The sequence below is a fragment of the Cyprinodon variegatus genome, unplaced genomic scaffold (assembly GCF_000732505.1).
Source record: "Cyprinodon variegatus isolate N-32 unplaced genomic scaffold, C_variegatus-1.0 Scaffold978, whole genome shotgun sequence".
In the NCBI taxonomy this organism is placed as follows: Eukaryota; Metazoa; Chordata; class Actinopteri; order Cyprinodontiformes; family Cyprinodontidae; genus Cyprinodon; species Cyprinodon variegatus.
Genome location: NW_015151431.1, coordinates 50,328 through 67,102, shown reverse-complemented (window position 1 = coordinate 67,102; position 16,775 = coordinate 50,328). Strand labels below are relative to the sequence as shown.

At 41.0% G+C, this 16,775-nt stretch overlaps 1 protein-coding gene across 1 annotated transcript in view; it reads left to right on the top strand.

Annotated features, from left to right (window-relative positions):
* The window catches only part of LOC107100491 (cadherin-6-like), a 103,576-nt gene that overhangs the window by 46,094 nt on the left and 40,707 nt on the right, over positions 1 to 16,775 (top strand). Inside the window, exons 3-4 of the mRNA XM_015398995.1 lie at positions 12,121 to 12,415; positions 15,652 to 15,771. Coding sequence (XP_015254481.1) covers positions 12,121 to 12,415; positions 15,652 to 15,771 — 415 coding nt within the window. The remainder of the gene's footprint in view (positions 1 to 12,120; positions 12,416 to 15,651; positions 15,772 to 16,775) is intronic.

Genomic DNA, 16,775 nt, shown 5'->3' with positions numbered 1-16,775 from the left:
CGCAGGGCAGTACAGAGACAAACAAACAAACAACCATTCACGCACAACTAAGGAGAATTTAGATAAGCCAATTAACCTAACAGTCATGTTTTTGGACTATGGGAGGAAGCCAGAGTACCCGAAGAGAACCCACACAGGCTCAGGGAGAACATGCAAACTCCATGTAGAAAGACTCTGGGCCGGGAATCAAACCTGCAATCTTCTTGCTGCAAGGCAACGGTGCTACCCGCTGTTCCACTGAGCAGAAAACAACCAACTAATTTAAATTAACTTGAACGTGATCAAACATCAGCTCGATTTATTTCAGGAGCTTGTTCATAACTGCAGAAAGTTCTTCATTTTTCTAGCAGTTGCTGATAAGCTTTGAGCCTGATGTTTGTGCCAGTATCTATAGTTGGATTAGAGAGAAGCAACAACAGAAGAAAAAGGAAAAAAAACTTTTTACACGCAGTTCTTGCTTATAAAAATCCTTGCGGTCATGTGTTGTATGTATCAGGGAAAAATCCGACATGACATTCATCCTGATGATGAGTGGAGGTAAGCCTCACAGCAGAGCTAAATGAACGTGTCATTTTGTCACTCAGAATATGAGGATAGGCCCGTCTTCTGGTAGCTGACTTGACATGTTGTGGTCTTTCAGGCCTCGTACATCATCTGTACTTCAATCCAGCCATCCATCAATCCATCCTTAGGCTTTGTTTGCTGCTTGTTGTCCAATTCATTTTCTACTTGCTGTCAGATCCATGGCCACTTGCATCATGTCATTCCTACTCACATCAAGTCATCCTGCAGCCCTGAAGTAAAAATATAACTTCCTCCAAAGGCATCGTTCAGTACCGCCGCATGAAAACTTTCAGTCGACCCAGATATCATCGGGGGAAGGGTTGTGTACAAGAAGATGGGCGATATAATGCTTGCTTTACATGCAGCGGAGCGGAAGTCAAGCTATCGGTCTCCTCTTCCAATCTACTGTAATTGAAGCGATTGTGGAGCGTTGTGGCAAGGTCAGGGAGATGGAGGGAGGAAGAAAGGCTGTTTTGTGCTGGGAGTTGAATGGACCCAGTGCTTTACATTCCAATCGCGTCTCCACGGAGGATAGAGTCATCCAACAAAATGAGATTCTGCAACATACGTCCTCCCCGACTGAAGGTTGACTTTCAGTCTTGGACAAAAGGGATTATAGCCATCGCTGTGGAAGAACAAAAAAAAAAAGTACCAAAAAAAAGGAATTTGAGTGAGTGGAGATCAAATGTAAATACAAAGCTTGATCAAACCACTTTGTCTTTAGAGACCGGTGATTGATGTGCCACTCGTCCTTTGAGCTCGTAAAGGGACTAATAGCAGAAGAAGAATAGATTATCTGAGTGTGGTGTACACTTAGAGAGCCAGAGGCCGCGGCCTGAGAGACCATCTCCAGAAGACACCACTTAAGCACTAACCTTCGAGCTGCATACTTAATCATGGCTCCCAGCACAAGTGCATAAAGCTGGAGGCTTTTCCTCATTGTCAGTTGAAATATCTAGTTTTAGCTAGGATTGATCTGTTCTGATTGAAATGACTGTTCATCGATTGCCATCTAAGGTAAAGGCGATGAGGGTTTGTGGCTTTTTAGGGGAGTACAATGAACGGCCATGTGCATCCTCAGGTAGTAAAACTTTAAAAATGTCTAAAAGTACAAATTTGAAGAAACACTAAAGAGACTGGTTTTTATCTTGGCGGGTGACATCACATCAACTGGACAGCGTGGCAAAGAACAAATGTGATATTGTTTGTTCCCAAAAAATGAAGTGAAAACAACACAATGGTGGATTATTATGAACAAGAGATCAGCCCTCGACACTTTTTGACACTTTTTGTGAGACAGAATGATGAAACCACACTTGAATTACAGCATCCTGCCTCTTGCTGTTTGCGGCCTCTCCCTTTTTTCCCCCCTCCTTTTCTGCGGCAGCTATTTGGAGTTGAAAATACTAACAGATGACATCTCAGTCTTTTCCTGAAAGAGCTCAACTGGGAGATGAGGAAGGAATTTAGGCAAGTTGATCAAGACTAGAAGGGAAAAACAGGAGGCGGATCTAGCCCTGTCTTTATGGGGAGTTGGTTGACTGCTAATCTTGCTTTATTGGCCAATGAGTTTATTATTTAATTTTCCTGAAGGAGAGGAACCGTACACCAGCTCTCATTAGCAGTCGAGCTGCACGCAGGCCTCAGAGGAGCCGTGCTGTCACCAGGGGAAGGGAGTGTTTGTTTATTTCATTATTTCTTACTTTACCAAAGGGCACATATCCACTGAAAACGGTTAATGGCCTGTGGTTGAGGAGTGTTTGTGCTGCACTATCATATCTCATAAAGTATTTACAGCCTCTGATAGGCCCCAGTGGTTCTAGGCCTGGTGGGTAGACTGCTCAACACAGTCCCTAGCAAGAGAGCTGCGCGCTCTGCATGCAAACAAACAAACACCGGTGCATCATGCAAACACCAGCCTGGAGTAATCGTTTAGAACTCAGAGGAAAGACAAAAAGAGGTTGATGAGCGCGGACGTGTTGCGCTTCCCCAACCTGTATGACTCAGCGAGTGTGGGAACCTGAGGGAAAGGACTTGTTTACGGGGGATAGGAGGATTTTTATCGCTGCTGTTGTTTAGTGTTCATGCTCCCTCATTATCAGCTGCTCACCTTGGCACAGAGGCAAGGAGTTTGCAATGCGATACGCCTCTGGCTGTACCATGACAGCCCATGTGGTCCACGGTGGTGACCTGGATTAGACATTGGCAGTGTTTGTTGATTAGCCGATAAGTTCCCCACTGTGCACCTGAAGGGGGTGATTTCCACCGCATTTTGAACAGGGAAACATCTGTCTAAGAAACTGTGCAGAGGACAAGTTTTTGCAAAAAACAAACAAAACATCAGCATCTCCACAGTGTCACCTGCCTTCTACTGTTTTTGATACATGTTGACTTTGTCAGGGTGAGATTAATTAATCGTGACGTTTCAGTGAGGTTCAACAAAGTTTTTCTATTTGCACACACCCTACTAAAGCCTCTGTTTTTCTTACATATTTGGACAAGCAAATATTCATCTTTTTTAACACTGCTGGGTTCCAAGCAGAAGTCTAATTGTAGAAAAAAAAGGCAGATGGTGGATTTTTTTTTTTTTTTTTACAAGCATACATAGCCTAATTAATATAGTCTACCGGTATTAACCTATAACAATATGCAAGGTATGGTTGTTACATGTCAGGTACGTCGGTCATTGACCTTGCCTAAGGCACCTTACAGTAGAACTGCAGTCAGTCCTGGACTGGCATGGCTGTCACTGCCAGAGGACTAATTTCCCACTGTGATCAGCTTCATAATCATGATAGGCCACTTCTATGATCTTATTTATTTTGCTAACTCTTTGTTACACGTAAGCCCACAGCTCGCTAAATGTTGAAATGGCAATATTATTGCTGTTACTATATTGTAGACGAGTTTACACATTCATTGATAAAATGTCACAGGGGATGGTATGGGGGGATGGTCATTTAAAAAGGGAGATGATTTTTACGATTTTTTAAGAAGGGGGATGCCATCCCCCCTTAACTCAAGTACTGGGTCCAAGTAAGAAGAAACAACAATTAAAAACTAAAGAAAATTTTTAGTTTTCTGCAATAAAGTTACGTTTAACATATTTTCCCCTCTTCAAATGACAAAATTCACACTCCAGAGAAAAAAATCAATTATAAGGAGAACGCTACTCATTATTTTGAAAGCAGTTTTAACCATTTTACTAGCATTTGATGTGGATTGCTTTAGTACCGTTTTATATTGTGGCACTGTGTAACTGGTAGAGGTGTGACTAGTCAGGAATTTGGTGATTCAATATGTATCATGATACCCCTGTCAGGGTACGATATATCCCCATACATTAACAAAGATAACATATATAAGTAAGTAAGTAATGTTTATTTATATAGCACCTTCCACAGACATAGAGGTCACAAAAGTGCTTCACAAAGTGACAATACAAACGACGCTTAATCTACTGGAATTAAAATGCTTTCTTAAACAAACAGGTTTTCAGTTTGTTCTTCAAAATATCAACAGAATCAAGTAAGTGCAAGGAAAGCGGGAGATTTTTCCAGAGCGCCGGCGCGACTGCCTGAAAGGAGCAATCTCCCCTGGTCCTGTAACAAGTACGAGGGACCATGAGCAGGTTCTGGTCCAGAGACCTCAGCCTATGAGAGTGGTTATAAGAACACAACAAGTCTCTAATGCAGGAGGGAGCCTGACCGTGCCTGATTGCGATTTTTGAGATAATATAGTTCTGGAAAACCTCAGGAGACCTGGTTGCACTGCTGTAGCTGGTGCAGAATAGCTCAATAGTAGGCTTTTGGGTGGGGCACTTCTAACGAGCAGCCGAGGGTTTAAGAGCAATAGAAAATTAAGACAATTAAAGAATTATTTCCCTATAAATGCGTATATTGTTCACTTAAGATCAATTTTGCTGTATTTTGAATAAATACCAATATTGTCTCAGTAAATATTGTGATATTGGTATTTTAACCAGTGAAATATCAGGATATTTGTGAGAATCAATTTTGTACACCCCTAGTAGCTGGGTGTATGTTATGAGTGTGTTTGGTTTTCCAGTTTGCTGTCACCTGTAAGACAAATATAATAATAAAGGGATAATAAAGACACATTAAAGCTCTATATAAAGTACAATATGTGCCCTGTTTACAGTCAGAGTGGTGATAACTTGACACTCTGTACCAGGAAGTGTTTGTTCCAAGGTGCTTTTAAAATTGGTCCATGCACCATTTGATTTCTGGACCTTAAAATTCTATAATTAAGCCTTTTTTTCGTTTTTTCTTCATCCACTCATGTTTTTCCATACTAATTTATTCTTTATGTGGTCGCTGCTGTGACGCACATTTTCAGCAATCAGTGGGCAAAAGGTGAGATATGCTTGTTAATAATCAGCATCAATGTGACGATCATAACTGCTTTTACATGCGCAGTGTACTCTGGCTGTTTGGTGAATGTATGAGCTGCTCAGTTCACAATTGCAAATGACGAGAGGATCCATTTTTTTCCCTAAGTTACAGTACCTGTTTATTAATTTATATAATTTCTCTGAGCTGTTGATTAAATAATTCAATGATTTTTGCTTTAATAACTTTATGTAGACTTCATGTTTATGAAACTTGCCTCCAACCTAAAGCACACCAATCCAATCAGGCTTTAAATCGGCCCCGACACTGGTGCTTAATGCAGCCCACACAGTGCAATGGGACCATTTCATTTGCATCAAAAACTCTTAAAGCTCCTTGTTTGACTGGATGGTGATGTTTGCATGTGCTTTGTTTCAAGACCGTGCACAAACTGCTTCTATATTCAAATGTTTGGAGAAAAAACAAAACAAAACAAAATGACAACAACAAGCAGGAAAATCATGCATGTGACACAAAGAAGAGAGGTGTCATCTTAGGGAGATAAAAATGTGTTACCTGACATTTCACCTTCGACTTCAAGTCGCTCTGTCATTTCCCACATTTACACTTGAACAGTTATTCGGTGGGCTATTTTTGCGCACCGTCTGAGGCTACCATCTGGCTATGACAAAGGCAGCCAGTTCTCAACAGGCCAGGACACAAGGCCTTAAAGGCTAACTGGCTAATTGCCCTAAGCAGACCGTTTGCAGTGCCATCTCTTTTGGCCGAACTCGAGTGAAGCACAAATGGTGGCCAGATCGAGCTTGCACTAACATTTGCTGCACTCGAAGCTGATTAATTTCACAAACAAAGACGTCTCCGTGATAAGTTCTCACGCACAGATGTCTGATGAGTACCACTTCACTCTTCAGCCCTCTTCAGACTGGAGGATGAAGCATGTGGGAAGAGAAATGAATATTTTCTGCTTGAAAAGAAATGCAAACCAGTCGAAATGACACCCCTTCAAGTCTCATTTTCTTAGAATGTAAACACCTGTTTTCCAATGCAAATGCTCCTAGTTTTCTTTGGAAAAGAAATAAGCTTTTTTTTTATCTGTTTTTTTCTTATAATTCAGTCTCTGTAGGTGTTTTGTTTTGCACTTGTATGTTTTGTTTACAGAAAAGTACAGATTTTCATGTGTGTTATGGTGTATATTTCATATTGATCGGAAATTCAGCTGCTCTACTTAAAATAAAGAATAAAGCGTTTTAAATCTTGGCATGGTTGTTTGGAGGGAATCTCCTGTGATCTTAACTTTTGGAGTAAAAACATGAAATTATTTGGTGAAATACCCCAAAAACCCTAATAGTTGTTAAATTAAAATATGTCTATTTTTTTCATTTCAGTCTTTTATAATCAGATCTTATGTAAGATAAAGCTTTGGTTGCAACCCGTCATTGTCCTGATTAATAAATTTTTACAGCACTTTCATATCCCATAAGTGATAAGTGTATTTATCACTCAAATATTGGTAAACAAATACGGTGGAAAGCAATGCTCTCATTACTGCCTAACCTTTAGAAGGTTATTAGTTTGTTTCTACATGGCTTCATTCAGGGATGTCCAAACTAATCATTGCACGGCCAGCTGAGTAAGACCTGATTGTTCATGAAAAAAACTATGGTGGGAATATTTCCTCCATAGATTGCAAAATTCCTGCAAAGAAAATGACTCATTTTTACATGGAGATAATATAAAGCAGTTGTATATTTTTAATCATATATTTCCCTTTTTCGTGACTCAAATACCTCAAAATTTGTATGTCTTTTAAATGGGACTTGACATAAAACTCTAGGGTTTTTCAAATGAGTAGAAGTCATTATGCTAATTAGGCCTAATTGGAACTTGTCCTTCAAAATGGCTTTTTTTTTTTTTTTTTAAAGAATCGATCAATTTTTCAGTCAATGCTTTTATATAAATTAGCTAAGGTACAATTTCCCTATCTAAGTTAACAAGCTCCTAGCCATGGGTCTCTTCCTTTCTTTTAATTTTACTTTACCCTAGAAAAGGCTAATAGCATGGATATAAAATTAGCTTTTTAATAATTTACATGGTACTAAAAGCTTAACAGACTAAATTAGGTTGATCTAAAGTAACCAGCTTCTAGATGAAGTTGTCTGCTAAGATTTGTCACAATAACCACGCTCTCCTTCTTCACTGCAATAACAGTCGTTTCAAGAGGAGACTCCCTGAAAACATATATGTAGCGAGGCTGACGTGCCTAGAGGGCGGCCATCTTGGATCGGACCACAGTTCCAACAGTTTCTGTCAGAATGAATAGAATCACATGAAACACCAGTCAGAGATAATATTACAATAATCTCTTATGTGTCACAACCCCTTAAAAGACCTAAACAAATTCTAAAATTACCTTTCAGTTAGATTACACATATTTATTAAAATTTTAAAAACAATTTTACCTGAACTCAAACTGGATGAGATATATGCAACGTTATATGTTAAATGGTAATATGATAAACACAAAGTTTTATATTAATGTACAGGTCCACCCTTAAGAATGGGGGTCGTTTTGGCTTCTTCGTTTGCCTGTAATACCCGATTCCTGTCTATGTCTCTGAAAGGGGGGGGGGTTGTTAGCGGGAGTTTTTGACCTGGCTGAACAGGTGAAAATTGGCTTTTGAAAAAACTTCCTGAATAGGAAGCGAAATGTCTTCAAACTTGAAAGAAAAAAAAAGTCCAGTGGATTGTTTTTTTAAAACTTTTTTGGAATGATATGTTGAGACAAAAATAACAAAAAACAACCTGATAGTTTGACTATTTTCTATACTTACTTTTACCCCGCTTAGCTAGGATAAACTGAAGTACCCAGTTAGCTATTAATCTTCTGCTTAGTATATTTTTAAAATCAGTTTTAAAAATGCTAGTAATTTACAAAGCTATCTATCTGCAAATAGAATCAATTACCCTACTTTTTTATCTAAGCTAAGCTATGCTAAGCTAGAGGTCACTAGAATATGCTTTGTAAACTATCTGCTTCTTTTAATACGTTTTACTTTTCAGAGCTAAGTGTAAACGTAGTTGCTTAATCTTTCCCTTGTTCACTTTGGCAAAGCTAAACAGCCACTAGTTCCTAAACAAATATGCACAAAGATATGCTAAACTATCTAGCGGTAAAATGAGGCCTTTTTCTTTTCATACGTTTTCCTCCAAGATAAGAAACCCTTTCTCAGGCTAACGAGTATCTAGATGGAGTCTTCTCCTAATCGCACTTAATTCCCTTTTATAAAATGAAAGTTTATTATCAACACAGTGAGCTAATGAGACGGTGCTTTCCTTTTAGCCTCTCTCTGTCTTGAAAAGACAAAGACCCCCAGTGTTAATGGATATAGCGTCATGTTCTCTGCCATTTTTTACAACAATTTGGGACTGTAGGGGAGCAAAGGAGAAAAGGCTAGCTATTGACGTGCCAGCGCCTCTTGGTGACCGCACTGAAAGCACATGTGGCTTTCTTTTCTCCCCCTGTGACAGTTTAATTGTATTTTCAATACAAATTGATCAAAGGGCCATTGTGAATGCACATTGGGCTGCCACATTGATTTCTACATAAGTTTTTTCCCCCCTCCTTCTTCCTCTTAATTTGAGTAGAAGGCCAGCAGTAAATTTTTCTCACCAGCAAGGTAGGCAGCTGGGAGGGACAGGGTCACAGCAGCAGGCGTTGAAGTTTCGATCCTATGAACTGTCTTGTAATATCTTTCACAGGAGCTGAGGAGGAACTCTTCAGAACCTCAAGATCTCTCTGTTTCCATAGAAATGACAGTCGACACGGAGCGTGTAACACCGTCTATCTCACATCTCAGCCCAAAGGAGCGGACTCGATGGTTATTAACTGAACAGTTGTGGAGGCAGAGATAGGCAGGTTGATAGACAATCATAGAAAAGGACATTGCAGCTATAACAGAGGGAGAAAGATAATAAAGTTGAAGTGGATTGTTTTCAGCCAACCGAGTCTGTGTTTGGAAGCGCATGCAGCAAAACAGAAACCCACTGCAAATGAAATCCTGCAGAATATTCTCCGGCTGTGCAGAAGGAGCCGTTTTTGACCAGAATTCAAGAGGGTGAATGAAACAGTCAAGATCCTAATCCAAATGTAGTGAAATTCTGCGACACACTCGACTGGGGATGGATAGGCAGGCGAACAAAACAGTGTTAAATACCCTAATCCAGAAAGCTGTTGGCCTCACATGTGCCAGGCCTGATAAAAACTCCATGAATTAGTAAAGCCTCCGAGCACCTGCGATGGAAAGCTTTTTAAGATGTGATGAGTAGGGCAGACTTTGCTCCCACGTGACCCAGTTGCAATGCGAGAATATCCACCCTCGATCTGTCCTCACTGTGAGCCAAAGACAGAAAGCAATGCACAAAATGGTTGAAAAAACTCCCTGAATCAAAGAGAATTACTTGGGTTAATCAGGTTTCTGTAGTTTCTTGTGTCTGCAGACATTTGCCCCTCATTTTGACCCCTTCTTTCCCACATGCAGCTATGATTATAATGTTCATGGTTATTATTGTAGTCGGGTGAAGAAGGAGGAAGAGGGGTGGACAGGCCTTTTGATGAGTTCTCTGAGATAAATATGTTAAGGGGGATTTAGTAGAGGAATTAAAATGTCAGAGCATGCTAAGCTGCTGTTCATGTGGGGAGGCGGGGCAGAAATACAGTGGCTTGTAAAGTTATTCATCCCCCTCAGACTTTTTTTCATTTTATCGCATTGCAGCCACCACACTGTATGAAGGCCTATTTTATCAGGTTTTTACGCCATAAACCAACACAGAGTAGCACTCTGTAGTGAAATGAATGAAGTTTCAACATTTTCTACAGAAAAATCAACAATCTGTCCTTCTTCTGAACATGGATAAACCTGAACATGTTCTTCCTTCTATGAAACATGGTGGTGGAAGGATTACTGTAGTAGCCATTTATAATTTCCCCACTTGACTTGATGGGCCCTTGGCTGGTCCCCTACAATTGCTTGTTTAAACATAAATTCAATTCAGTTTATTTCTATAGCGCCAATTCACAACACATGTCATCTTAAGGCGATTTATAGTTCATCAGATCATCCAGTCAAATTAATTCAAAGTTTTCTATCTAAGGAAAACCAGCTGATTGCATCGACTCATTGACTCGACAGCAATCCCTCACACTAAGCATGCTTTTAGCGACAGTGGAGAGGAAAAACTCCCTTTTAACAGGTAGACACCTCCAACAGAACCAGGCTCAGTGTGAGCGGCCATCTGCTGAGGCCGACTGGGGTTCAAGGAGACAGAAGCAGATATACAGAGCCACAGCCAGGCAGACAAGCTCCGAACCAGCTCTCATGACAGAGGATGAAGAGAGCACATCTAGCCAGTCACAGTCAGAGAAACAGGACTACACTGAAAAACAGGCCGATGTCAAACATAAACAAAGATGTTGGTGGCAGCACAGCTGATATTTCTTTCCAGGATGGAGTCACAGCCAAACAGGAACAGACCAGATGAAGCTACTATGAGAAAAAGCAGACAGAGCATAATGTTAGAGATTGAACTAACTGATTCTGAAGAGTGGTAGAATAGAGCTATAATGAAGCAGAATGATGAAAAAGGGGTCCCTATGTCCTCCAGCAGTCTAAGCCTATAGCAGCAAAATCAATCTTTGTACTAAAATATGCTTTCTGTCATGACATTAGGTTCTAAGAGAAGCATCATCTCCTGGTCAGACTCTGTCATTCAGTAAAAGAGTGGAGTCAAAGTAAAAATATATGCAAGAGGGGGTCACTCCAGTGGCTGGAAGTTGGAGGGTATTTTGCTGGGAGTTGCGGGGAAGTTGGCTGCCATTCGGCTGGCATTTAACCGGGAAGGGACATTTGGAATAGATGCTACTGTCTGCTGCAGGGATGCTATTAACATGAAGATAGATGAAGCTAAATGTAGGATAAAAGACTGGAGGTTGNCGCGTCAGAATTCACTGGTACAAGCAGCAAAAATGAAGCAGCAGACGCGATTTTGCTGCTTTTGCTGCCCCCGGTGTGAACGCAGCATAAGAGAAGCATCATCTCCTGGTCAGACCCTGTCATTCAGTAAAAGAGTGGAGTCAGAGTAAAACTATATGCAGGAGGGGTCACTCCAGTGGCTGGAAGTTGGAGGGTATTTTGCTGGGAGTTACGGGGAAGTGGGCTGTCATTTGGTTGGCATTTGACTGGGAAGGGACATTTTGAATAGATGCTACTGTCTGCTGCAGGGATGCTATTAACATGAAGATAGATGAAGCTAAATGTAGGATAAAAGACTGGAGGTTGGGCAGTAATGCTTGAAGTGATATGGGAACACATTCAAGTCACTTTTTAAGATCACTTACTGAACATTTTTCAGCCACTTTACAGTCATGGACTTTTTTGGAAAAGTATGAGCAGTTTTATTTGTCAGGGTATAGACAGAAGCAGCAGAGAAAGATGGCGTCTCATGGTGGCTGCGTTCAGGTAGGGCCGTCAGGGAGCGGGTGGCGTTGTGAAAACCCCACAACAGGAGAGCGTGACAACATGAGTGCAACAATCGCAGCGAGCGCAGCTTCTCTGCTTGGCAGATTTCACAGAGGCGAGGTGAAGCGTGTGTCATCATAACACGGTGACAGTTTACTAAAGATGATAGGAATCTGTTAAATGACACCAAACACGCTCGATCAAAGCTGTCAGCGTTTATTTGCCAAGGCCCAGATTGGTCAGAACGCTGATGTTTGCATGTGCCATGTTGAGGACTGCGACTCTGCTTTGAAAAGTGCTCTCTACTGACAGTTTTTGGTACAAAGTGTTTCTTTGCAGGGATGTGTGTTTTCTTTTTTAGTTTTTTTTTGACAGAGATCCTCTGTCAGTCAAGCCTTCGCCTCTGAGTTTTTTCCTTTTTCTTTTTGACTGTTCTATCTGCAGCTTTTGATCATTTTATTTTCCCCTGAAAAGCTGTAGCCTGGTGTTCATAAAAGCAAATTAAGCAAATGTGAAAGCTCTTATGAAGCCGAGTTTGAAGCACTGCTGCAACAATTAGCAGCAGAAAGCAGCAAAGTGGAAATTTATTATAATGAACATTATACAAACTGCTGCCTGTTGTTATTGTGAGGCTGCAGGGATTTAAATCGACCTGTCTTTCTGTGTAGCTCCACTCGGACGGGGACCGAGGAGACGGCAGCGTGAGGTACGTCCTCACCGGGGAGGGAGCGGGGACCCTCTTCAAGATCGACGAGAAGTCTGGGGACATCCACGCCACCAAGAGGCTGGACCGCGAGGAGAAGTCCTACTACATCCTGCACGCCAAGGCCGTCAACCGTTTCACCAACGAGGCGCTGGAGGGCGAGTCCGAGTTCATCATCAAGATCCACGACATCAACGACAACGAGCCGCGCTTCACCAAGGACCCGTACATGGCACGGGTTCCAGAGATGTCCGACGTCGGTACGTTTCTGCAGCTTAATCTGCCTCCGCCTGGAAAAAACATTTAGTGATAATTCATATAAACTATTAAACTTTTCCACATTTTTCTTAATTTAACCAAAAACAAATTTAAAAGTGGAATTATTACAATTTAACTGCTTCAATGAGTAAAAATTCATTCCTTAAGTAGTCAATAAATAAATGAAGCGCAGAGGGCTCCCAGCTCAGATTAAACTAACAATCTATATCCGTTTTGATTACACCTTCCGCACTATGAGGTGTGGTGGTGGCTGCATCATGCTGAGGGGATTTCCTCAGCAAGGATAATGAAACTAAATGCTGAGGCTATCACAGGATAAAACTTTAAAAACTGAGACTAAGGAAGTGTAAACTTATTTTATTTTAAGGAATCAGGAAAAAAGGGAAAGAATGCAGATGAATGCCACAGATTTACAAATATCAAGTAGCAACATTTGAATAAAATACAAGATTTTTAATGTGGGAAATTTTAAGCGGGTTGAATAATTTTGTAAGGTACCATAGCAAAGATTTGCAAGGAGCTTCACTACTAAAACTAAAACATTTTTTTCAGTAGTACTGCTCAAAGTATCTGATTACTTCATTCAAACATGATTAAAGTGAGGCTGAAATCACTCCATCAATCTGATTACTGGATTAATTTCTTAATAAATTGCACGAGGTCTGCTTGTCTCGTCCATTTTGCCTGCAAACAGTAGTTTTAACTCTTAGCTTCTAAATAGCCTCATATGCAGGGAACTTTCAACCTTCAGGGTGAAACGAAGAACATCCAGGAGTTTCCAACAAATTCTCCTTCAGAAAGCCGCCAGTGCAGAGCTTGCTGAACAAAAATTGGGTGTTTTCAGGCATCTGAATGCCCTTAAAGAGCAATTTCTTCCAATATAAGCAAATAATTTAAGGATTACTGCAGGATGGAGCTGCATTTTTAATGATGGATTGTTTGATGAAGGGGTTAGAGATTCCTTACAGAAATTTCATGTTAAAGTTTGTGATACTATTACGTGATTACGTGTGATTGATTAATTTTGCTGACATGTTTGTAAATCAGCCAATAGTTTCATTTCAGAAGCTGTTTGTTGGTGAATAGCTGGATTTTCTTTGTATGGAATTAATGTTTAAATTCAAGATATTACATTGAATGGTTCTTTGATTAGACAAAATGTCTAAATCTAAAACTGCCTTGTTTGAATCCTCACCAGTTTCCATCTAATTACCAAATAGTGCAACCCTAGCTGCATCTGTCGAAGGAAAACCAACAGATTGGGTCACAATCCGTTTTCAGGGTTTGATCCAGAGGCTGATCTCCAGTCAGGAGATTTATAAAAGTTATAAAGTAGAGGGAAAATGTTTGAGCCAGGAAAAGAGAACATCTGTTTCGCTGCTGGAAACATAAATTGATGATATGAGCGCAGGTGAAGGTTGAGCTGCATTAACAGGATTATGATTCAGACCGGCCGGGGACGTTCTAAAACAGAGGATCAGTGGGATTTTATCAATCATCATAATGACGCCAACTCAACAAAGAGGGCACGACTAATTAAATGAGAGACGAGGAGCGGCTCCACGTCCAGACCAAACAGCCGCTGCAGCAGATAATCTTTTAAACACAGTATTGTAGTCTATTAAAGCAGAATTTAATTGAATTTAATTAGCAGCACTGTCAGCTGTGTCACCGCAGCGAATAAGTGTGGATTTTACTCCTGCGGCTCCCAAAGCTGCACCATTTGTATCATCATGAGCTCCTGCCATCCGCCTTCAGATTAAAGTTTAATTCTGCATGCACTCTGGCTGCAGCTCTCGGTCTAAAAGGGCCTCATGAATATAGATAAACAACATAAAAAGGCTCCCAATCAATACTTGCATGAAAACATAAGAGGAGCGGTTGGCTGTGCTGATGCTCGCCGCGGTCAGACATGTGACACGCTTGTCACTCGGTTCAGCAACCCCGAGCGAGAGAGGGGCCGGCACTTATCTGAGGGCAGCACGGGTGCCCATGGCAACAGGCGAGGTGTGATGTCAGCGCATGGCAGAGCATGTGTTCACGAGTGACTGCGCAGAGACACTGCTCCTTTAAAAGTGACACTGGCTTTAAGTTTTATTACAGCCTCACAGCTCTGACGTGTGAACTCTGAATGATCACAGGCAGAAAAGAAAAAATAATCCTGTGATCGCTCCTCACTCCTTTGTCAGGAGCAGATTTAAAGGTGACTGATGTGGATCTGTGACAGAAGAAAGCCTCTTCCAGTCTAATTCCATTGTCAAAGGTATTAGCGACCAGGGTTCGCTGAACTTCCTCAAGAATCTCCGCGAAAACTGTCATTTAAACCGAATCAGACAGCCCAGCTCTGCCTCAGTCTGATGGTTCTGGTTCTAACGCTTCACACAGAACTCAGCCCACATCAAATTAGCAAAACCTCCATCAGGTCACTCTGCTCTTCTGTCGCACAATTCCGTATTTATAGCACTTTGCCATTAAATATTTCTACTCAATTAATTTCCCTCTGCATGTAATGAGGCAACACTTGGCCCGCAAGGCGCCGTTTGGGAGGTAGCACTTGGCTAATGGTTTCCCTTTGTTCTTTCTGGAAGAGAAACTGGATCACAAACGTTCACCTGCCGTCACAGACACAAATATTCACTTTTTATATTTCATCCTATTGCAAACCCCAAACTTTGATGCATTTATTAGGATTTTATTAGAGCAAAGTTGTGAGGAGAAAGGAGAAAAACACATTTTATTCACATCTTGCTATTGGTTTTCTGTGTCAAAGAATATTATATTGGATATTGATATATTTTCACATCGGTGAATCGCTCAGACTAAAGCTAGCAGCTGCATTCAGAATGTGTAGCAGCGGTGTAACAAAAGCTTAAAAAGCTGAATAGTTTTCCAGGCGCTGTATCTGTTTCTCACAGACTTTAAAATGTTGATGGGCTTCCTGGGGATCGGAGGCAGAGATATGTTTACATTAGAGCCTATCGATTACCTGTAGAAATCAATCATGTGTGTGGATATAAGGGGCGTGGGGATAAAGATTGCTCCAGGTAATGTAAAGAGACAGAAACGATCCGTCACATTCAGAGGAACATGGGACAGCTCATCAGAAGGAGCAGCCGCCCTGACCAATTATCCACAGGCTCATCCTTCAGCAGCATCCAGGAGTTGATGGGAATCATTGTCCTGATTTTAGGTTGGTTTTGTTTTTTTCTCTCTGCAGGAACCTCTGTGATTCAGGTGACGGCCGTGGACGCAGACGATGCCACGTACGGGAACAGCGCCAAGGTGGTGTACAGCATCCTGGAGGGCCAGCCGTACTTCTCTGTGGACCCTGAGACAGGTGAGAACCGGATCCAGTTGGCCGCCATTCAGTGCTCAACGCTGATCCTGAAACGGGCCTTTCTGGGCCAAGCTGGGTCCGAACACATCCTCACTAGTTTAAATAAACAAGGTTCTGAGGGGTTTTCCAGATCAAACCTGAATTAAGTCATCTATAGAAATTATTTAAAAAATTGGATTCAAACTTCAAAAATATTTGAAGTGTTAAAAATAACTTAAGGATTTAATTCTTTGCTTTATAATAATTGACTAATTATATATTTTTTTTGTCAGTTTTAGTTTCTCACATTGCCTATTGGTGATCAACTTTATTAAAATTAGTGGTGGGCATAGATTTTGTGTTTTAATCTAGATTAATCTCACTGTAATTATGGAATAATCTACATTAAATTTGTTAATTTGTATTCTGCCAAAGGCATTCATGATATGTGTGCTACCTCCAGAATTTAAAGGAAAAGGTGTACTTTTTTATATTTGCAAAATCACCTGTAATTTTCTCTTCTTACTTAAGTTTTACTTTTTTTGCTCATTTCTTACAGTTTTTTGCTGCAGGAAATAGAGTGTCCCACTTTCAATTATAGACGCCCACCTTTAATAATATAGTGTCTCCAAAAATCTGACTCTCACATCGCCTTGATCAACTTCTCATCTTTTGCGCCTTTCTCTGCGGCGTGCTGCTCACGTATTCTCCTCCTGATAGTTAACCATGCAGGTAGTTTGTAAGATGGGTCACCTGTGGACACCTGGAGAACGAGCTCAGCTTGTGGCTATCCACTGAGCGAGGAGATTGGTTAGCTTGGTGGATAGAGCTATGCTTATAGATAAGAGGTCATGTATTAGCAGACTGCGGTCCGGATCCGGACCCAACTTGATTTAAAACATTTATAAATTCCTGCATGTTGTCTGACGACAGTGTCTAATTTCACTTGCGCCACTTCTCCTGTTAATACGGTAAAACCCTCCAGAGCGTCCAGCACCAGGTTGCACATGATCCAAATGATCCAA